The 22,878-nt window shown below is 43.6% G+C and overlaps 1 protein-coding gene across 1 annotated transcript in view; it reads left to right on the forward strand.

Moving 5' to 3' along the window:
• TCF25 (transcription factor 25) overlaps positions 1-22,878 on the forward strand; it is a 444,525-nt gene that overhangs the window by 199,214 nt on the left and 222,433 nt on the right. The window contains exons 10-11 of the mRNA XM_069216958.1: positions 1,059-1,151; positions 15,491-15,596. Coding sequence (XP_069073059.1) covers positions 1,059-1,151; positions 15,491-15,596 — 199 coding nt within the window. The remainder of the gene's footprint in view (positions 1-1,058; positions 1,152-15,490; positions 15,597-22,878) is intronic.

Genomic DNA, 22,878 nt, shown 5'->3' on the forward strand with positions numbered 1-22,878 from the left:
TTGGGCCTAGTAATAAAGTAATAAAATATATTTTTGCCATATGAAAACATTGGCATGTAGTTGGTCATTGAGTGTTTGCCTCATTTCTAAATTGTGTGTGTGCAACAAATGCTCTGTACTACCCTCTGATAAGCCAGCTCGAGCACACTACCACAATAGAGGGCATTAGTATTATCTACTGTAGCCTCTGTTAAGCCTCTGGGGAACACCTGGACTCTGTGCACACTAATTGATATAGTAAACACAGAGCCAGCTTCCTCTATGGTCACTTTGTCTATTTGGACTTGCAAGACGTCCTTGTCTGAAATTGGACCGCACACCCATGTTCAGGGAAGGAATTGCTTGGGAATCTATTCTAAGATAAGGAATCAGCAACTATGAGTCTCTATCAGATGAACAAGTTACTTATCCCTGGTAGTGCCCTGGTAATGCCTTATCTGGCAGAGACTCTATCTAGACGCAGATTCTTTACTGACCCACCCAGCCTCCCTGCTCTGTAAACAGATTTTTAGGGACAGGGCTGTTACCCTTTCAGGGTCCTAGGTTTCCAAACCAATAGTCATGGTTCTTTGTGGCTCTGTGCTGCTGACATGGAAAGTTGTGAAAAAAAGAAATTATGTCCACATGCCTGGGTGGCACCTATATAGGCACCACAAACATCACTTCCAGCGTGGATGCCATGCGGAGCCAAACGACTCCACTTACTGCCGCACAGGGGCACTGTTCACAAAAAAATGTCTGCATCTAATTCAACACTTGAGGATAATCCTCCAAAGTAAGGAATCTGCAGCTAGCTAGATTCCTTACCAGATAAGGTGTTACCAAAGGTAAGTAACTTGTTTGATTGTGCCAAGAAGATGTCTTATCTAAAAGAATGCAAAACAGAAGACAGATCTTCGTGCAGCTTAGATAAAAAAATAAGATAAATTGTTCTTGTTTTTTTTTTTTAATGCATTCAAACTGTTACCGTTCCTCCTGTCATTTTTTTTGTGGCTTAGATATTGCTTGTATCCTTCATAGGTGGATAACTTATTATATTTGTATTTCTTTTCTCCCAGAGCATTCTTCCTTGCCCTCTTCAAGCACATGATGTTTCTAGAGAAGAGAGGGTGTCCTCGGACTGCACTTGAGTTCTGCAAACTAATCCTGAGGTAAGTTAATTTTCTTAGCTGGATTTCCCTTTTCATCTTCTAATGTTTCCCAGGAAGGATTCTAATATGCTCCTTCTCTTATTTCTTCCCTTTGTAGAATGATTTGAACACATGATATATATATTAAAAAAAAAAAAAAAGGTTGTCAGAGCAGTTTAGTATTGGTCATCTAAACACTGTGCTTTGTTTTGCACTCCCACTGAAAAGACTTCAAAAGTGATAGGTATCTTTGCATCACTGCTGAAATATCGGGAAACATGCCAGTAGTGTGTAGCAAGCACGTCCCCCCTTGTCTTTGAGGTAGATTTATACATTGAACTGCAGAATGTTGTTTTAAGTCCTAATAAAAATGTAATACAAAAATGCTGTGTGTATAAATAGAATGTGCATTCACACACTCCTTTTATAAGAATATCATATTGTACTGGAGAATGAAGGTCTTCATTTCCAGTAAAAGGTCATCTAAACAAAAATTCTTAGGCTGCTGAATATACAGGAAACAAACTATATATCCGGGAAAAGGATGTGCCCTTTTAATACTCTTACTGACAAGCTGGACTATGATAATTAATGCAAAGCACTTTCTTATATCCCGGGCCTTGAAAAATGTTGAGAGTTAGGTAATGTGAGGACAAACATATTTCCTCTCTGGCTGAGATATGTTATACTGTAGAGATCTATTTCTCCTCGTGGCTTATGTAGATTAAAACTCTGATGTTTGAAGGTTTGTCTCCCATGTTAAATGTTAGTGAACAACGAAAGCCGCTGCGCATTCTGAAATGCCATGGCACTCTTTCTCTTTCTTTGTGACATAGCTTTTGCATAGATTAGCATTTAGCAATTTCTTGTGTTGTGTTTCTGAAAGATGAGAGGGCTGCACTACGGGAAAGGGGGATGCTGCCTTACAACCTTCCCCCTGCACTGTGTGAATGTGGTCCATGTCTTTTATAGGTTGTAAGCTTTCTCTGTAATTAGGAGTGTAGGTATGGGGTAACTTCTTCTGTCCTGATCTGTTAAGAAATGACTGTGACTGGAGCCTTGGATGAAACATTCCTCGCCTTATAGTTTGAGTTTCTCTCCCCCAAGGTCAAAGTACCAGTTCTTTGCTACTGGTGTAACCTGGGACCATAGCTTCTTTACCAAGAATGTCAGTCCCCATCATTCCAGGTTTCTAAAACAAAATCAGTGCCACTTTGCACCTACTGTTAAACACTCAAAATGTAGAAATGAAATTAAGAAATGGCGGAAGGAGGGCAAATAAGTGGTTATTGACCTACAGTGGTTTTGGATTATGGTTCAGCTACTACTTCTACTTCTATTCCTGACATTCCCCCTGAAGCCAGAAGGCTACTTCAAAGTTGCTTTTCAACCTTTGTTACCTCCTATGTCAGAACTAAACTTAAACTACGCAAATGTTAGAAATGCTAAAATTATAGCTATACCTCAAATTAATAATTTTTGTACTACATTTAAATTACTATAACATGTTGAAGACATGTATAGCTGTAGCTACACATGCTTAGCATAATCCTACCATCTTGTGTTGGGCTCAGATGTGTGAAAGTTGTTTTTCTCTAAAGAAAGTTTTTCAAGTCACGAGGTAAAGTGACTCCTTGCTGGTAATGCGCAAGGTCATCAACTCCATTGTTAGATAGTTTTCTTCCGCCATCTGCTTCCAACGCATGCTCCTCTGCTTTGGTTCAATACAGTCATAGTTTCTTCCTTCCAGACTTTACGGTTGGCATTGTTTTCAATTGCAGCTCTTCTCAGTCTCCATCTGTGCTTCAACGTCGACTTTGTTGGGGCGACTTGAGTCAGCTGTGACCCCAGTGGGCCTTCTCCCAGTGATAGAATGAATGCCTTTCTGCTTCTGCCCTCAATGCCACGCCTAGTATCCACTCACTGATCTCTATCCGGTGTGTAACTTGTACCTCTCTCCTGACTACCAGGGAGCCACCTGCAAGTCCTTTCTGTCCAAGAAGACGCTACATGATCGACATGAATGATGACTCAAGATGCCCCGCTGCAGCGCCAAGGATACACTGGACATCTTTGAATCCAAAGAACCTCAGGACAAGGCCCACACCAGGTGTCGGCAGCAGACGAAGGCTCCTTTTCACCTGAATACAGCTCAGGCTTTGAGCTCGAGATCCTGAACCACACGTCAGGGCATCCTGTAAGTACTGAATGCCCTCTGTCCTGACCCCAATACCAGCAAGCCGCACCAAAGAGTCTGGACTGACATTCACTTGGGCCACCATTTCCCTCGGGCCAGGGTCAGCACCGAGCAGCTGTATCAGAAACACCCAGCCCTGACTTGGTGGCGGAAAAACATCAGAAGACCCATGCTCTCAAACCGACTCCCACACAATCAGAGTCGAGCTGAACATTGGAAGCGAGGGTGCCGGTGCTGAAACATCATTCCACCTTGGCGCCGAAATCCACAATGGACCCAAGACCCTCAGCATCTAAAGCCTCGGAATCGAAGATTGCATCAGAGCCGAAATATTAGTCCTTTGCAAAAGGGCAACTCACAAACATCTTGTGAGGCCCCTCCACAAGATAACAAAAGCAAGTAGATGCAATGGGGAAGAGGGCGGCTGCCTATTCTGCCAACCAATGGAGAATTGCCAGCTCCTTTGGCCTCCTCTCCCGCTATGACAGAGCTCATTGGAATGAGATGGAGGGGCTCCTCCAACGTCTCCCTGGGAAACATTAAATAGGGCATATGAATTCACCTCTGAGGGTAAATTAATCGCAAACACCTTCAATCGTTGCGTCCTTAATGCAGCCGACATAACAGGAAGAGGCATTAACTCCAGCGTGCTCCTTAGACATCACGCCTGGCTTAGGGTCTCAGACTTCAAAGCTTAAGTCAGTAAACATACTGTCACTTCCTTTTGATGGGGAACACCTCTTTGGCCCTTAAGTGGACACTCCTCTTGAAAATTCAAGAACGATAGTATGACGGCCAAAGCAATGGGAGCGTTGAAGACATCACAGCAACATGGCTCCTTTTGCCACTCCCCACTATCGTGGAGGAGCAAAATCCACCTCCACAGGCCTCCCCACATCCTACCAACATCCCCAGGTACAAACCTCCTCGCCCAAGGGATACCTTATGGGCTCCTATAAGGTCAATAATTCCTGGGGTAAAGGCAAGGGTGGTTTCACCAATATAGAGTGACACAGGGGATCCTGTGTACTCTGTCTTTTGAGGTTTATACCTACCTGGCTTTCATGGTAATTGTGGTCATTACTCCACCAATTCCCAACTTTATTTGATTTTAATCTTGTCAGAGGTTGAGTCATGAGCATTAAAATTATTAGATTCTACCTCTAGATATTTTTTAATTTTTTTTTTCCTATTTACCAATCCTTCACTTTATTCCTTTTCTCAACCGGCCAGAAACGGGTTTTCTAAAAAAGATCTCCGGCAAAGAGCCCCCCTGTGGGGCCCGTCAGGCATTGCAGTGCCGGCCTGACGAGGAGCTGGCCCTATGATGAAGCATGTCACCGGATGGTGAGTGAGGGCTTTTGCTTCGATAAAGTTCGCCTTTCAATGACTCGCTGAACTATTTCCTTGAAAGAAACCCTTTAGCATTAGGTGGAACCGTGTGTAACCTTTTTTGATTTCTTATCTATTGGGAACCTTACACACGGGACCAGGAGTTATTCTCCGAATATCCCATTTTTCTTGCCCCTCCTGTGTTGTTTTTTTTGATGGTTTCACCAAACCCTGTACCACCTCCACTAAACCCTGACTTTCCAACCATCCTCAATGACCATACAACACCTGTCCTTCCCGCCTGGTGAAACATCACCTACGACCAGTGTGTGTTGGATATTATCCAACATTGTTACTGTCTTGACCTCACTTCCACACCTCCAAATATTCCACCTCGCAAACACAAACTCTCATCAGAACTTCAACAGTTGCTTAAGGAGGAAGTTCAGGCACTTCTTTTAAAAAGGGGCCATAGAGCCATTGTCAGTACAACTGCAAGGCACAGGAGTCTTTTCACTCTGCTTCCTTATTTCCAAAAGGGATGGGTCCTTGAGACCCATCTTGGACCTCAGACCCCTAAACAAATACATCCTCTAAGAGCATCTTCACTTGGTCACTCTTCAAGATGTCATTCCGTTACTACAACAAGGTGACTTAATGGCAGCACTCAACCTTAAGGACGCCTATTTCCACATTTGTTTTCACTCACCGCATTGCCGATGCCTCAGGTTCATAATGAACAGCCAGAATTTCCAATTCAAGGTGCTCCCGTTTGGGGTCACAACATCCCCCAGGGTTTTCTCGAAATGTCTTGCAGTAGTAGCAGCTCACTTGCGCAGGCAAAACATACGTTTTTCCATGTTTAGATGATAAGCACATCAAAAGCAGTGCTTATCAACAGTGCTTCCCACACACTCAGGCCACCATAACCCTGCTTCAACTAGGCTTTAACATCAATGCAGTCAAATTCCACCTCCAGCCTCTACAAATACAACCCAACCTAGGAGCCATCCTCGATTCACAACGAGGGAAAGCTTACCCCAATGCTGCCCAGATTCAGTGCTTACAGGCACTTATTCCCCAGTTCCAGCCTCATCAGCAAGTAACAGCGAGGACAGTCATGCGTCTCCTTGGTATGATGGCTTCTTGCTGCATCGCTATAGTTCCACATGCCAGACTCAAAATGCATCTTTTGGAAAAGTGCTTAGCGCACCAGTGGTCTCAGGCAGAGGGTCAATGGGAGAATCTAGTGTTGGTCGGTCATCAAGCTTGTCACTCTCTGCAGTGGTGGAAAACCAACAATCTCCTAAAAGGGTGGCCTTTCGTAGTCCCAGTTTCGCAGAGAACCTTAACAATGAACACCTCCCTCGTATCTTGGGGAGCGCATTCACAAGATCTCACTGTCCAGGGACGCAGGACACTCAGCCAGAGACATCTCCACAACAGTCATCTGAAGTTGCTGCTAGCTGTTCATCTAGTGCTCTAGCCTTCGTTCCTATGATTGGCAGCATAGTCCAGTTGAAAACAGACATCATGACCGTTATGTATTATCTCCAAAAGCAGGGGGCACCTGATCCTAGTGCTTAATTTGTTAAAAAAAAAAAAAAAAATGCCGGTGCCCAAAGCCCCTCTCTGAAACTAACAGTTGCTGCAATTAAATGTGCAAGCACGAAATACTGAGGCAGCATAATCCTGAAGCCATCTCGGGCCTCTTCAATTCATTTACTGCCTCTCCCTGCCACTTAGCTCACTCTTGCAGCTGTTTTCTCCCTTTATGGCGCTTTTTTATTTTTATCTCCCTCCGTCTTTCCCATATGTGTCTTCTGGTCGCAGGAAATGCTTGAGGCAAAAGAATAAGTGCCGACCCTCAAAAATAAGTGCTGGTGCCCCACACTGGAAACCAGTGGCACAAATTAAGCACTGCCAGGTCTCCTCCGCTGTCTCATCTAGCCCAGACCATTTGGAAATGGGCTCTATGATACAACAGTCACCTGTTAGCAGAGTACGTTCCGGGAGCGGACAACAACTTTGCAGATCTCCTCAGCAGGAGGTACTAGCAAGTCCATGAGTGGGAGCTCCACTCGCAACTCCTCCTTCCATACTTCCAGCATTGTGGTGACCGAGAAATAGACCTTTTTGACACAGCAGAAAGCACAAAATGCCCAAATTTTGCCTCCAGGTTCCCACGCCCACAGTCCAGGGGTAACGCACTATGGATGAGTTGGCCAGGAGTATTGGCTTATGCTTTTCCACCTCTCCCACTGCTTCCATTGTGGTTCAAACTTCAGCAGACTTCTGTCACCCTCATCTTAGTAGCACCCACATGGGCACGACAATCATGGTTCACCACAGTCCTAGAACTCTCAGTAGTGCCTCACGGGGAATTGCTGAACAGGCAGCAGGTTCTCGTGCAGAACAATGGAGAAATCGGTCACCCAGACCCCTCAACTTTGTGATCTGGCTCCTGAATTCCTAGGCTTTGGTTATTTGAACCTAACACATGCCTGTATGGACATTTTTAAAGAAGCATGCAGGCCCACCACGCATGCTTGTTATGCTGAAGAGTGGAAACAATTTGGCCAATACCGTCATTCTAAACAAATTGATCCTTTAAAACCTAATGTTAAAGATATTTTCGCTTATCTGTTACACTTACATACCTCCAATCTAGCTTTTACATCTACAAGGCTACACCTAGCGGCTGTAGCCACATATCTACAAAACAGACAACACACTTCCTTATTCAGGATCCCGGTTATTAAATCCTTCTTGGAAGGTCTTAAAATGGTCATAACTCCTAGTGTGCCACAAGCTCCCACCTGGAATCTCACTATTGTATTAACACGATTAATGGGCCCTCCTTTTGAGTCCCTCCAGTTCCTATTATGGAAAGTATAAATCGTAGTGGCTTTGACTTCACTCACACATGTCTGTGAGCTTCAGGCATTGACTTTAGAAGAGCCTTTCTTCCAACCACATAAAGATAGGGTGGTATTATGTATCAATCCTAAATTTCTGCCAAAGGTGGTATCTCAATTCCACCTTAATCTATCGAACAGCCAGTAAATTTTCCCCAAACCTAACTCAGTTGCGGCAAGGGCTGTACACACCTTAGATATGAAACAATCCCTCATGTATTATATAGATAGAACCAAAACATTAAGGCCACTGCTTGTGGAGGAGAACATATTTTCAGTCTATACTAAGCATGTGTAGCCACATGCCTTGAACGAAAAATGTTACTTACCCAGTAAGCATATGTTCATGGTATGTAGTGCTGTAGATTCACATGTGCTTACCCTCCTCCTTGGACACCTGTGGTTATTGCAGTAACTTTTATAGGTTATCACAGATTCCTTCAGCATGGACATCTCATTGTACTACGCTCTACTTCACAATCCATCCTAACCTGCTCTGCGGGAACCTTTTTTAAGAATGGAGTCGATGACCATGCTCAATAACAGCAAGAGGAGGAGTCTCTCTACCTTGGGACTCGAAAGACTATCTTTGAAGAAGAACAACTTGCACGCATCTCAGCCCAGCCCTAGATGGCAGGATTATGCTGAGCATGTGAATTTACAGCACTACGTGCCATGAACAGATGATTACTGGGTAAGTCATATTTTCTTTTCTATAGCAAAATAATGTAAACTACACAAAATGTAGAAATTCTAAAGTTATACTCATACCTTTTAATTTATGATTTATGCAACATCTTCAAATTAGCGTACAGTGTTGTAGAGTGGAATAGCGTACAGTAGAGTAGAGTGGAATGGTGTACAGTGAGGTAAGGTAGTGTAGTGGCGTGGAATAGGGTAGAGTGGAATGCATATGGTGGAATTGCTTATTATGGAATAGATTATAGTAGAGTAATGAAGAGTGGAGTTGAATAGAGTGGTGTACAGTAGAGTGACGTACAGAAAAATGGAATAGAGTACAGTAGAGTGGAGTGAGGTACAATGTAGTGTACAGTAGAACAGAGTGGATTGCTGTAACATACAGTGGAGTGCCGTAGAGTAGAGTGGAGTGTGGTAGAGTGGAGTGGGGTAGACTTTAGTGACATACAATGTAATAGCGTACAGTGGGGTAGCGTAGAGTTTAGTTGCATAGAGTGGAATAGCGCTGAGTGGAGTGACGCAGAGAAGAATAGCGTAGACTGGGGTAGCATAGAGTGTAGAGGCATACAGTGAAGTGTTGTAGAGTGCAAGAGTGTACACTGGAGTGGCAAAGTATGGAATAGTGTACAGTAGAGTGGCCTTTAGTGTAGTAGTGTAGAGTGAGGTACAGTGGAATAGTGCACAAAGGAATAGCGTACACTGAAGTGGGGCAGAGTGGAGTGATGTGGAGCTGTGTAGAGTGTAGTGTACAGTGGCATATCTTGGAGTGGTGTAGAGTGGTATGTTGTAGAGTGGAGTGGGGTAGATTGTTGTGGCAAACAGTGTAATAGCGTAGAGCAGCCATACTTAATCTCTTGACTTCTATGGATTCCCAGTTAATCATGACTGGAACCCAGGGACCACAATTGAGTCATTACTGGAAGCCGGGGACCCTGGCCTAAGCAGTTTGGTTTATTTGATCCACAGAACAAAACACAAAAATACAGAAAAAGCATCCATTAACAAATACACAAATTATGAAATATTTTTTTGAACTCACAAACATAAAAAAATCTACATTTTAATTTAAATCGGAAGTTTCAAGCTTCTATAAATTCAACTGAGACTATCCTTCGTCCATACTATATTCTGTTTGAAACAGTTGCACTGCTTCCATGAATCAGTCTGAGGATACCAAATTAATTTTTAGCCTTTTGTTTCAAATTCGTTCACATTTGGAGAACGTTTTACATTTTTCAATTTATTTTGCTTCTTTTTTTATATACACTTCATTAATCTGTTAATATTGTATAACTTTAGGCAGTCGCGGACCACAGAGTAGGTGTCACAGGCCCCAAGTCTTCCCAAGACTACAGGTTAAGAACCTCTGTTGTAGAGTGTAGTGGTGTAGAGCAGAGTGGCATACAGTAGAGTAGTGTACAGTGGAGTGGTGTAGAGCAGATTAACGTTGAGTGTGGTGGCTACAGTGGAGTGACGTAGAGTGGAGTGCAATATAGTGGAATAGTGTGAAGTGTTGTACAGTTAAATAGTGCAGTAGTGTAAGGTGGAGTGGTGCACAATGTAATAGCATACACTGGAGTGGCATATAATGGAGTGATGTACAGTGGAATAGCATACTGTGGATTACATAGAGTGGAATAGTGTATAGTGTAGTGTAATAGAATGAAGTTGCATACTTTGGAATAGTGTAGACTGGAGTTGCGTAAAGAGTAATGGGGTAGGGTGTAATAGCGTACAGTGTAGTGGCGTGGATTGTGGTACTTGAAACAAATGTAGCGTGAAAGTGGGTCAACAGATTTAGCTGTAATGTAGCCGGAATATAGATTGAGATGGAAGTGGTAATTTTTGGTAGTATGTGTAAATAGTGTAAGCGGTGTTAAAGATGTAAGTGTTAAAATACGTAGTTATGTATTCTACCATGGTAACTTTGCTGTATACTGTTATACATGCTGATGAGAAGGCAGTATCTGATTAGATAATGGCTGAGTTTACAAAACTTAACAGGTAGCCTTGTTATTTTCAGCACACTTTTGCTGTGTTCTGGGTTAGAGCCTTCGGTATACGTAAGTAGTAGATTTTATTGTTGTTCCCTACCTATTGCCACTTTAATAAAGTGGTAATAGGCTGAGAAATGTATTTATATTTTCCTACATATTTTTACAGAAGTTTAGCAGTTTACGGAGAACCACACTATTTTTTAGGGTCAAGAATGCGAGAGCATGCACTAGCGCGTGCGTCTCTCTTGCAAGCCACTGAGGAGCTAGCCTCTTTATTATCATTTGTTGGCTTGCATGGCACTCTCCTTTACAGCCTCATAATTGGTCACTGCAGGCCTAGCATCATTTCCGTTATGTTCTGTGGAGCAAGGACCAAGCACTGATTGATTTACTTAATCAGTGCTCGTCCGATGCTCCTAACATGATTTAGGTTCTGTTTTGTTCTTTTTAACTTCTAGTGCCCTACAAACAGAAAGCATGTGGCTGGCAAAAACATGCCCAACAGGACAAACAAACTGCAAAGTTTTATTTTCTATTGTTAACTTACTTTTATTTTGCGAAGTCTTCTTTTCTCACTTCGCACACATTTTTTGTTTTTGCTCATGGGTGCGGTTCTCAAAAGATGACGATTATCTTGCTCTAATTATTGCAAAGTGAAATTGTTTCTTTCTAATGTGTAATTCCCAGAATTATGCTTTAATACATAATTGTGCTGTACACCCCAATACACCTCACCCCAGTCCAATCTGCCCCACTCCAAACCAGTCTTCTCCACTTCAGTCCATGCCAATCAACCCAAATTCAATCCACACCAATCCACCCCACTCAATCCAATCCTACCAAGACCAATCCAATCCACCCCACTCAAATACAAGCTACTCACTGCAATCCACTTCAGTCCACCATACTCCAATCATCCCAACCCATATCGCTCCAATCTGCCCTACCCCAGTCTGCTCCTCTCTAATCCAGAGCAAACTTCAACACTCCAATCTGCTCCACTCCAATCCAGAACAATCTGGTCCACTCCAATCCAACACAATATGCCCCACTCCAATCCAAAACAATCTGCCCCACTGTAATCCAAAACAATCTACCCCACTCCAGTCTGCCCCACTCCAATCCAAAATATTTTGTATCACTCCAATCTGCCCCACCCCAATTCAGAACAGTATCCCCAATCCTAAACAATCTGACCCAATCCAAAACAATCTGCCCACTCCAAAACTAACTACCCCACTCCAGTCTGCAACAATATGCCCCACTCCAATCTGCCCCACACCAGTCCAAAACACTCTCCATCACTCCATTCCTTCCCACTCTGCCTCACCCAGTCTACAGCAGTTTGTCCCTCTCCAATGCCCCCACTCTAATCTGGCCCACCTCAAACCTAAAAATTGGCCCCACTCCAGTCTACCCCACTCCAATCCAAAACAATCCGCTACACTCTGATCCGACCCCCAGTCCAATCTGCCCCCACTCCAGTCCGTCCCACTCTACTCCAATCCACCTCACCCCAATCCATCCACCCCATCCCAATTCACCTCACTCCAGTCTACCACAATCCACCCCACTCACATCCACCACAAACCACCCCAGTCCATCCAACCAATCCAGCGCAATCCAATCTACCCTACCCAAGTCCAATCCACATCACTCCAAAACAGTGTGCCCCACTCCACTCTGCCCTGTTGCAGTCTGTCCACTCCAGTCCAAAATAGTCTGCCCCACTCCAGTCCAAAACAGTTTGCCCCACTCCAGTTCAAAACAATCTTCCCCATCCAATCCAAAACACCCTGCCCCACTCAAAACCAATCTGCCCCTCTCAAGTCTGCGCACTCTAATCCAAAACAATATGCCCACTCCAATCCAACACCTATGCCTACTTCAATCTGCCACACTCCAATTAACCTAATTCCAATCCAGAACAGACTGCCCCACTCCAGTCAGACCCACTTTAGTCCAAATAATCTGCCCCTCTACAATCTGCCCCATTCCAATCCAAAGCAATCTGCCCCACTCCAGCCCTCCCCACTTCAATCTACCTCACCCCAGGCCTATCCACCCCACTCCATCCCAATTCACCCCACTTAAATCCACTCCATTTCAACCCACCCCACTCCAAGTCCACCCCACTCCAGACCAATCCACCCCAGAATCCACCCCCTCCAGACCAGTATACCCACACCAATCCAGCCCACTCCACACCAGTATGTCCCCACCAATCCACCCCAGTTCACTCCAATCCAACCCACCCACCCACTCCAGTCTAATCCAGCCCTATCAAACCCCTCAAATCCATTCCACCCCATAGCAATCCACCCCACCTCAATCCAATCAACAGCATCCCAATCCACCCCACTCCAGTTCTCCCACCCCATTCCAGCCCCCCTTAATCCACCCCACTCCAATCCAATGTACCCCACTCCAATCCAATATACCCCACTCCAATCCAGTACACCCCACTCCAATCCAGTCCTCCCCAAACCAGTCCATCCCACACCTTTCGAATTCATTCCCCTCCATTCCACCATAATCCACACAACTCAAATAAAATCCACCTCTAGCAAACCCACCCCACCCCAATCCAGTCCACCCCACCCCAATCCAGTCCACTTCATCCAATCTACCTCACGCAATCCGATCCACCTGATTCCATTCCAGACCACCCCACCCCAGTCCAATCCACACACTCCATTCCACCCTACTTCACCCCACTCCATCCATTTCACCCCACTTCAATCCACCCTACCTCAATGCAATCCACCCCAACGCAATGCAATCCACCCCACTCCAAACCACCTCACCCCAAGCCAGGCCACACCAAGCCAGTCCACTTTAGTCCAATCCAACCCGCCCCACTCAAGTCCAGTCCACCCCATTTCAGTCCAACCCACCCCCTCCAGTGCAGTACAATCCACTCCCCACTAGTCCAATTCTCCCCACTCCATTCTAATCCACCCCAATCCAGTTAAACCCACTTGAAACCACCCCACCCTAATCCATTCTGCCCCACCCCAATCCACCCACCCCAAACTAATGTAATGCACTCCCCTCCAATCCACCCCATTTCAATCCACCTCACCCCAATCCAGTCCGGTCCACCCACTCCAGTCTACTCCACCCCACTCCACTTAATCCACCCACTCTACCCCAGTCCAACCCACCCCATTTTACTGCAATCCACCCCACTACCTCAATCCACTCCGGCCCACTCCACCCTATTCCACTCTACAATACTGTACTCTGAATGTTACTGTGAATGAACTCTACTCCCCTCTACTGAACTCTGACATTCTACTCCTCCTACCCCACTCTGACTTTCTACTCCAGCAAACCCCCCCTTAAGCACTCCACTCTCCCATGCCACTCTACGACACGCTGCAAAACTGACTTTTAGCCACGCTGAACATCAGCTACACTGGTCTACTACATGGCAAAAACACACTGCCAAAGCCAATAGCTCTTGTATATATTGGCTTTGCCTATGCTTGTCTTTTGTATTTTTTTATTTAAGCAGTGCAGTAATTTGTAGGTATTACTGCAGTTCTCCGTAGCCTTTTTTTCTAAAAAATAAATAAATAAATAAGCATGTAAAAAACTGAAACTTTACTGGTGTAGTCGGTATTTGTAAAATATAATATAGTAAGTGCATTTTTAATTGTTTAGCATATTTATTTCTTTTTTTTAAGTATAATATGAACAATGTTATTATTGGTAACTTGCCTGCTCAGTCTGACATGGTTATTGCTATGATGAGCACATTGAAGAGGGTTTTTAGTCAGGGTCTTTTAAGAGTTTAAAGATTAAATATGACAAATTATTCACATTGATATTATGAGTGGATCTGTAAGAATATTTGCCTAGAAACTTAGACTTCGTTCCACGGTTCTTGTGAAACTGACTTTGAAGTCATGTATGAATGTTTAAGGGTACCTACCAAATAAATAAATCTGAGTCCTTTGGGATCATTACATTTAGGTCATGGTCTATTTGAATGGGGTCCTCTTTTGTATGAATGACCATGTCATTTGTGAAGAGTAAATAAAACATAACAAAGTTGTGAATTTAAGTAGCTTTAGATGAATTGTCCAATTAACTTTTTAAATGGTGCCCAACTGTACCCAGAAGACTTGGATCAAGCTGTTGGCAAAGCAGATGTATCTAAAAATGCAGTCATATAGTCCTCTCTGGGTTGGGAGTTCCAGTTTAACAATACATAGAACTGGCCGTATTAACCCTCTTATTTAATACTACAATGCTTTTGATATTTCTAGGGAATAATACCTACGTTCTGCAAATCTGAATACTTTGTTTTGTGGGTCTTTGCTAACTGAAAGATCGGAGATGGTTTGGTATAAATAAAAAATAAAAAGTTGTTTAAGTTGTAGTACCAACAGTTGAGAAGTTTATGTCCTTTGTAGTAGAAAGAATCAAAACAAAAAAGAAGGGAGACTTTTTCGAAGGTTGGGTTTTCACTGTTTAATTTTGTCTTGTTACTTTTGTCCAGACTACCACATATTTGTTTTGATATTAAGTCCACTTAATTGTGAAGAATCTTAGCTCCACTTTTGAACTAGTGTCATAGCCGGCAATCTATTTAGTGTTAACTGTTAACATTTTATAACACAGCATGGGATCGTTTGTTTCAGGTAGGAAATATTTTATGAAGAGATGGGTCAATTAAGCATGTTGTAATTAAATTACAAGGATCTCCTGCTTCAGGCAAAGCTACACATACTGTAAGATGTATCTAATGGTATTTTGATTATGGTGGTTCTTCATTTCATCATCCTGATGGGCAGTGAAGCTGATCCAACAAGTTAAAATTAATGCAGGGTACTACTGAACCAGTAGTGCTAAATGTTTACTTAATAAATGAGGACAACTGATTCCTGTTTTTAGATTTTCCAATATCTTTCTCATCTAAGAATATCATTCCTTAGCTGGAGTTTTAAATTAAACAAAAACTATTGGATGTTGACTTCTAGTATGAGAATTCAAACTTTAAATTACTTTATTTTCCTTGAACCAGCATTTTACATTTGTGATTCCACTACACAATTGTTTATTCCCTGTTCCTCATACAACGTACTCCTGTATCTCAGGGTTTCCGTAGTGTTTAGTTAATTCACGAACCTTGTTTTTCTGCTTTTTTAAATTATGTTTTATTTATAGCATCTGTTCATAACCCCCATGGTTTTCTTGTTTTCAAAGCCTAGATCCAGATAATGACCCGCTGTGCTTGCTGCTGATTATTGATTTTCTGTCACTTCGGTCCAGGGAGTACATGTTCCTGATACGGATGTTTCAAGACTGGGAGGTGAGCTTGCAGCTTGATCAAACTAGGCAGAGACATATTAATAATCAATGTGGTTGCTACCCACATGGTGGTCTGTCTGACCTATATTGGTCTTAGTTTCAGAATGTCTGACTTTGCTGTTAGGCATATGGAGTAACTTATTACTTTAGACATGGTTGTAAGGTGTAAAACAACTATCTTGGGTTTGATCGTGGGTATATTCTACAGTACTATTATACAGTATATTGTAGTATGTGCTGTACTCCTTATGCATACATATTAGAATTCAGACCTTCACAGTAGTTACCATACCCCCAGCCTAGGGGATAATGCTTGGTAAATACTGATAAATGCTAAATTCAGTGTTGTAAATTCTGAATGCTGTATGATTGGCCCCATCCTCTAGTGCAGGGTTCTGCAAAGTCGGTACTGGAGAGCCGGGTCCATAGCAGGTTTTTAGCATATCCACATTGAGAAAAAAGATGTTTCAGAAATCTACATTACATTAGGTAGCCCCATAGGTCAAAGACAACTCCTACAAATTATGTCACGGTGCCACATATGGAGTCACCATGTACTCAAACATCAGTTCCTTTACTTTTTCATGCCTGGACCTGATGTGCTCTTCTCTGAAATTTCCTTCAGATTATCACTTTTTGCATGCACTGCTATTGATTCTGTCTCTGGCAGCCTTTTTGCCTCTCATCTTGGTGTCTTCCTTCAAGGATAAATGAAGAATGATACAGAAAGGCAACAAAGCAGCAGCATCAATTCAACAAAAGTCACAAACAACCAACAGCCTGCCTTGCAACTAGTACAATTCCTACAAAGGAGGAAACCGCTACTTTGGAAATCGTAAATAGTATGGGTCCTGAAATCTGCTTGAACCCTGCTCTGAAACCATCAAAGTCCAGCAAGTCTGCATAAACAGCTTGTGTGAAACTGGAGGGACCCAAGTAAGCACAATATCATATGGAGACTGTGGAGACCAAGGATTTGGCCACCAAGTTCACCCTGTCGAGGTCTAACTTAAGACGCTCTAAAACTATGACAAACTAGTTCAGCAAACTAACTACTGACAGGGTCTGCAAGCAGTAGAACCAACTTCTGTGCAATCTCCCAAAGTGCGTGGGAATAGCGGGCCAGCAGGCATGCAAGAGTGTAAACCATAGCACTTGATAAGAAATTTTTTTACTCCTTGCATCGCTCTATCAAACTGCTGCATCTAACAGATGAAGAGAACTGTGGAAGGATAACATCAACCATGTGATCTAAGGTCAATAGCTGTGTAGCACAGAAAACTAGCTGCTAAGCAGTAGCAATTTGCAGCTGCTGATGAGTTGAGCTAGAGGGGATATCAAAATACAGATACATTGAATGGGTTCCATCAGTGCCTCATTAAAGGGTAGTCAGTGGTATCATTGAAGGCCTAAATAAAAACCTCCTTGTGACTCGGGTAAAGCAAATGTGCAAAACGCCTCCTTGAAGTAATCCACATGATGACGTGCCGTCCCTCAAGCCATATCAATGAAGCCTACAATACAGAAGGGTAAGGCAGGTGTCTGGAACTCTGAGGTCTAGAATGTGAGGTTCAAGAGGAGCAGTCCCAAAGCTGATTGATTGATTCTAGCAGAGGGTACGGCCTACATTTAGGAGGTTACGTACAGAATCTGCTACATCTGGTGGCAATTACGATCATATCAAGGCCAGGACTGAGCCAACTCGGTGGTTGAAGGAAACCTGCACTGAGGAATAGGCTACAGGCGGAGCACCGTATGCCAGGACCTGGCTAGGGCTGTTTATTTGTCCTCATCCAAGTCTTGCAGTGGCACCTAAACTCCTTAGAGCCTGGGCATGCACCAGAGGGAGTCGGAGTCGGCCTGAGCCTTATCACAAGAGCCTGGGTGAAAGCTGCCACTGAGCTGTTAGTGGCTGTGGCAGGACAGTGCAAGGTCTCAGAGTTGGGCTTCTGCTGGGCCTGGCACGAGCTGATTCCGAAGACTCCATGTACATCTGACCTGAGGTGCCACTACAAAATAATGACCTCCCCATGGTCGTGACAGTGCTTAATTGGAGCTGGTGGTTGCCAGTGGTGGATACCACCACTGTTTTTTGGGGACCAGTGCTTATTTTTCCTCATCATTTCCAGAGAACAAGAAGGGGAAAAACAAGGGGGGTGGCGGGGAGGGGAGTAGAAAGAGAAAGACTGGAAACTGTCACAAAGGGAGAAAGTAGGAATCACAAGAGTGAGAAAAAGGGACCGTGATTAACTGATAGTCAAAGGGGCATGAGGTGTACACAGCCTTGGTATTCGGTGCACTGACATTTAATAGTACTGGCCGCCAGCTTCTAAACAGAGCTTCGGATACTGGCGCTCTCATTTACAGATTAAGCACTGGGTTAAGAGCAGCGTTAAACAGGAGGAACACATCTTTACTCAATGAAAATAAAAAGCCTGAGGGAAGGTGATTCTGACAAACAGATCTTTTTTGTTTCAAGGCCTGGATGTCGACCGTGATCATGACTGAAGGAGCCCCCGATGGCCTTCTCAGTCTTCCTTTCAGTCTTGGGATGGGCTGCCTTTTTGCCACTTCATGCCTAATGTGATGATCACTTTGCTTCTTGTAGAGTGGTGTGTTGGGCATACAAGATTGCCCTTTTCCCCATTACCAGCTAGGAAAATGCTACTTCTGGGGCATAAAAGTGCCAATGTTAGCTACACTCTTGTGTGTGGAAACCCTTCACTTAGCAATGGGAGCTGAGTCTGGGCTATATCCTTTTGTTTGGGTTTTACAATGAGAAGATCAATATCATCTGTGCAGTTGCCCTTGTTTTCTTCCTTTCCTGTGGCTAGCCATCCATTACCGTCATTGGTGCTTTGGTTCTCTCTTGGTTCTGTTCCCTTCTGTTTTTATTTTATTGTTGACTTTTTTTTGTGCTATTTTTGAGGTTTGCCATTTTGGATTACGTGCATCCTACTACACAGTTTCTGTCATCACACAGGGAACCTTTTTTGGATTGCTCTTGCAAGATGTGTATCTTCTTATTGCTCTGTTTGGTTAGTTGAGTCGTGCAGGCTCAGTCTATATGTAGTGATTCCACTTCTTCCTCTGCTGGGTGGCTCAGTTTCTGGTATCATATATTTTTCCTGACCATTGGGTGGGTTCCTTTTATGAGCTTTCCTTCTCCTTTAACTCTTTGTTACCTTTGCTGAGTCGTTTTTGTTTCCTATGATTAAAGATGGGCTAGGATGATGTGAAGGAGAAGGATTGTTGCCATCTTCCACAGTTACGGTGAGGGACTCTTTATGGTGTTCATCATATCTGGAGGTGGTGCTTGTGTTTTTGTACTTTTCTCTGCGCTTTTTTTTTTTGTGATTTTTGGAAGTGTGGGCCCTGGAATGTGACCCTTTACCTTCCTCTGTTTTTAGGTTGCCTTTGCTTTCCTTGCCACTTTATCAGAGTAGCCCGCTTGTGTTCTGTTGGATCAGCTGGTTCTGTAATATTGGGCCATTAGGTGATGTATAACTTGGATTTGGTTCTGCCCTATTTAGCTGCTGTATATGCAGAATAAAAAAATTTGTAATTAGTAGTGATAGATACATCTGATCACTTACTGACAATGAACTTCTCAATTGAACATTGGTAGTGTATATTAATTACAGCAAACTTTTAACATTTATTGGTGGGCAATAACACACTGTGTTGAATAAACTTGAAAACGGAAGGTCCTCTACACAAAGTTATGTACAAGTATTCACAACATATTATTTAAAGCAATTTGTTTACACCAATACACATTATTTAATATATCTTCATCGATCTACACAAAGAACTTAAACTGTGGTTGGAAGTGTATTAAAGCTATAATCCACATGGAGGAGAGATGGTTGCAAATGTGGTTACATACAATAATCCTACTTTCCCAAGGCACTTATTAACGGAGGGATGTAACCTGTATACAGAGTCTATAAATCATTAATTTTTATATGGCAACCTCCTTATAATAAGGTCGATGCGTTTCGGCCTGTAAAAATATGGGCCTCTTCAGAACTCGTGGAGTGATAAAGACCTCATAATCATTGGTATATTAGTTTAAAGGTGGTGCCTATAATATCAGGATTACACCTCTGTCGTCTCAAAGAAAATTTTAGTAATAGGGTCAAGCCTGCACTTGCGCATGCATATCGCTTGCGAGATGCTCTAGTAGTTAGAAAAGGGCTTGGAGCCCCGTCTATGTCACGTCAGTGTCTTTCATTGGTTTGTGGGCTTGCCTTTTAAAATCTGCTTGCTTTCATTAGTGGAAGGCATGCATATGTCATGCCTTTTCAGGTGGTTAGCCCTCCTCGAGCGCAGCGACCAAGTACTGAAAACATACGAGGCTTGCTGTTTTCCGTCCAGTTTGTGGACTTTTTTCACAGCACGATCTCGCTTGGCAGAAGTCGAGCGCTTTGCATGACATCAACCCTGTTACATAGTTAGTTGCACTTTTGCCGGTTACGTAGATAATTGCACTTTTGGCGATAGGTTTCACTACGAGTGAACTGTAGCAGCGCGATCATGCTCTTTTATAGCTCTAACTCGGAGAAATGAAAGACCCATTGCATTGCAAATGCTTGTTTTAAATTATGACTGGCTCTTCCATTAAGCATTGTTGGTAATTGACTTGAAGTGGACATATGGAGCTGAGCATTAATCGAATTAACACTCACAAAAGCTCCACCAGGTAAAGGTGTCCGTTTCTAAGGAAGCGCTTCCTGTCTTTTTTTACCCCTAGAACATTTAATGCCAAAATACGATACTCCACATGATGCATATCACCATTTATCTAACACTGGGAAAGTTAACACTTCTGGCGGTTTTAAAGGTTCAAACTCCGCACATGAAGTTTGAACATATTCAGCTTGCCCCACCAAAATAAAATGCACTGAGTGGAAAAATATCTATGAATTTCATGTTTTCTACCATATATTTTTCTGCCCTTTTTCCCTTTCTATGTAGAATTCTTCACTGATATCTTGTTTAGAGCCTTTTCTAATGTGTTTAACATGTCTAAGAGACCATAATCTGGTGGGCTTCCAATAGTGTTGAAAAAAAGGGATGCACCAATCATTTAATGAACTTTTGGGGAGTTTCATCGTCTGTGCTGGGTGCCTTAAGACTACAAAGACCAACATTCCCAGGGCCCCATGTAGGCGGTCCCTGGCTGTCCTGCTCACCTGTGCAGCCCAAGCGCTATAAAGCACATCATCACTCCCCGCTGCGTGGGAGTTTCAGCGTCTGTGCCGGGTGCCTTAAGACTACAAAGAACCTCATTGCCAGGGCCCCTTGAGACAGTCCCTGGCTATCCTGCTCATCTGTGCAGCCCAAGCGATAATACAAATCACATCATCGTTCCTTGCTGTGCGGGACAATGCAGGCCATGCCTGGGCATAGCCTGTCTGTGCCTATCCTCGACGGTCCGAGCCTGGGCTGCACCACCCCTCTGAGCACCACACTAGCCTGATTGAAATAGCGCAGATTTTGCTACTGGACGAAGGCAAGCCATGATGGTTAAGAGAAAGCATGTTATGTCTGTTAAAAGGAGCGCCCCTTATCTGCTACTATAACTAGCTTTCTCACCAATGCAATGGGTGTTATTGATAATAAAATTGACGTGGTTGAGGAAAGACTAGGTGCCAAGAAAAAGGATTACAGTCGGCTCAGTGTTCTGGTGTAATGGAGCCATCTGAAGCTCCCATTTTAGCCTCTTAAGAATGAATCTACTTTTGTTGATGTTAATCCATGTGTGTACCAAGGTGATCTGGATGTCAATACTATTAGTGTACAAACTGCTTGAAGTGATGCAGTCTAGGAAAATGGCAACTCTTGGGAAACCGGCTGCTGTTAAAAATGTGACTGACTTGGAGTTGCCCAAGGTTGTGCATGTGGGTAATTCCCTTCTGTAGCCACTATGACAGCTAGTTTTGAGGCAGCTCTCTTGAAGGGTTTTGCCGTATTATTATTTACCTTCAACAGTATTGACAGTACACAAAAGACTTTGACTTCTTGGAGTCATTATCCTGGCCGCATTAGAATGGCTTATACCATGTCCTGATCGGGCAGTGCAGGGGTAGTGAACAATGCTCTTCCTACGGTGGATATAAATGCAAGGACAAAGGGTGATACCTGTCAACAGAGAAATATCTCCTGCACACATAACAAGCACATGAGCAATGGCACCGCAATCTACTTTTAATGCAATAGAGTCCTTGCCTCCTACTCCAAATGCATCCTGTATGAATGTTTGGGGAACCAGTAAATCCGGCATTCAACTTACAAACAAAGGACATGGGCAGCATTGCTGTAATACATCTGGAGTACTCCATCTTCCTCCTGAAGCTACCCTAGTGGTAGTGGTTTTGAAAAAGGTTCCAGCACTTACCCAAGGCCAGGAGGAGGCCCATGACCAGTTGAGAAACAGGGTGGTCCAATGGTTTACCATTAACTCTGATCTTTATAGCTATGACTTTCTTTTTGAATACTATCATCAGTATGGAGCGGATGCATTGGGTCGGTCCTCAACCAAAAAACAATGGGAGGCACTGTATAGTTGTAAACTTTGCACAGAAGTTGATTGTGGGTTCACTGTTGAAACACTTCTCTTGGGTCAGGTTTCCATCAGGAGGGGTGAAGTCCCCCTTGGTTACTTCTATAAACTGCCCTTTTTGATTACTGGCAGTAACTGGCCCTGCGTTCATACCTGCAAATGCAGGTGTTGTAATTTCAATAAAAATGAAAGTGAAAATAGCCGATTGGCGCAGGAGGGTGATTCCCAAGCAGAGATCCAGCCACCAGGGAGGGTGAACGGCCCCTTGGGCTCCCCCAATATTTTTGGGGGAATAATTGTCTGGGGCTGAGGGCAGTTAAAAATGGGCATACCCCCCCCCCCCCCCCCCCCCCCGGGAGCAGATGAGCCTAATTACACACGATCTGCCTCTCCCCCCTTTCCTGGGGGCTTGGGGGGGGGGTGGAAGCCCACTAGACACCAGGGATTGTTGTTTATTATATAAAAGAGGGCCATGCCCCCACCCAAAATAAATAGGGCGCAAGACTTTTTGAACCCCCCCCTCCACCTCCCCAGTAGACTAATGCATCTCATCCCAATTGCAAGCAAGAGGACATTTGATTCTTTTGGGTGTTGATTTTATATTTTGGCCAGGAGAGCTTGACTAACTCCATATATCGTACCAATTGCAGTGGTGAACTGCTGCACTTCTTTGGGCTTGGGTAGGCTGCAGTCTGGAAATACTTAGCAGGCCCAG

This window comes from Pleurodeles waltl, chromosome 12 (genome assembly GCF_031143425.1).
Source record: "Pleurodeles waltl isolate 20211129_DDA chromosome 12, aPleWal1.hap1.20221129, whole genome shotgun sequence".
Taxonomy (NCBI): Eukaryota; Metazoa; Chordata; class Amphibia; order Caudata; family Salamandridae; genus Pleurodeles; species Pleurodeles waltl.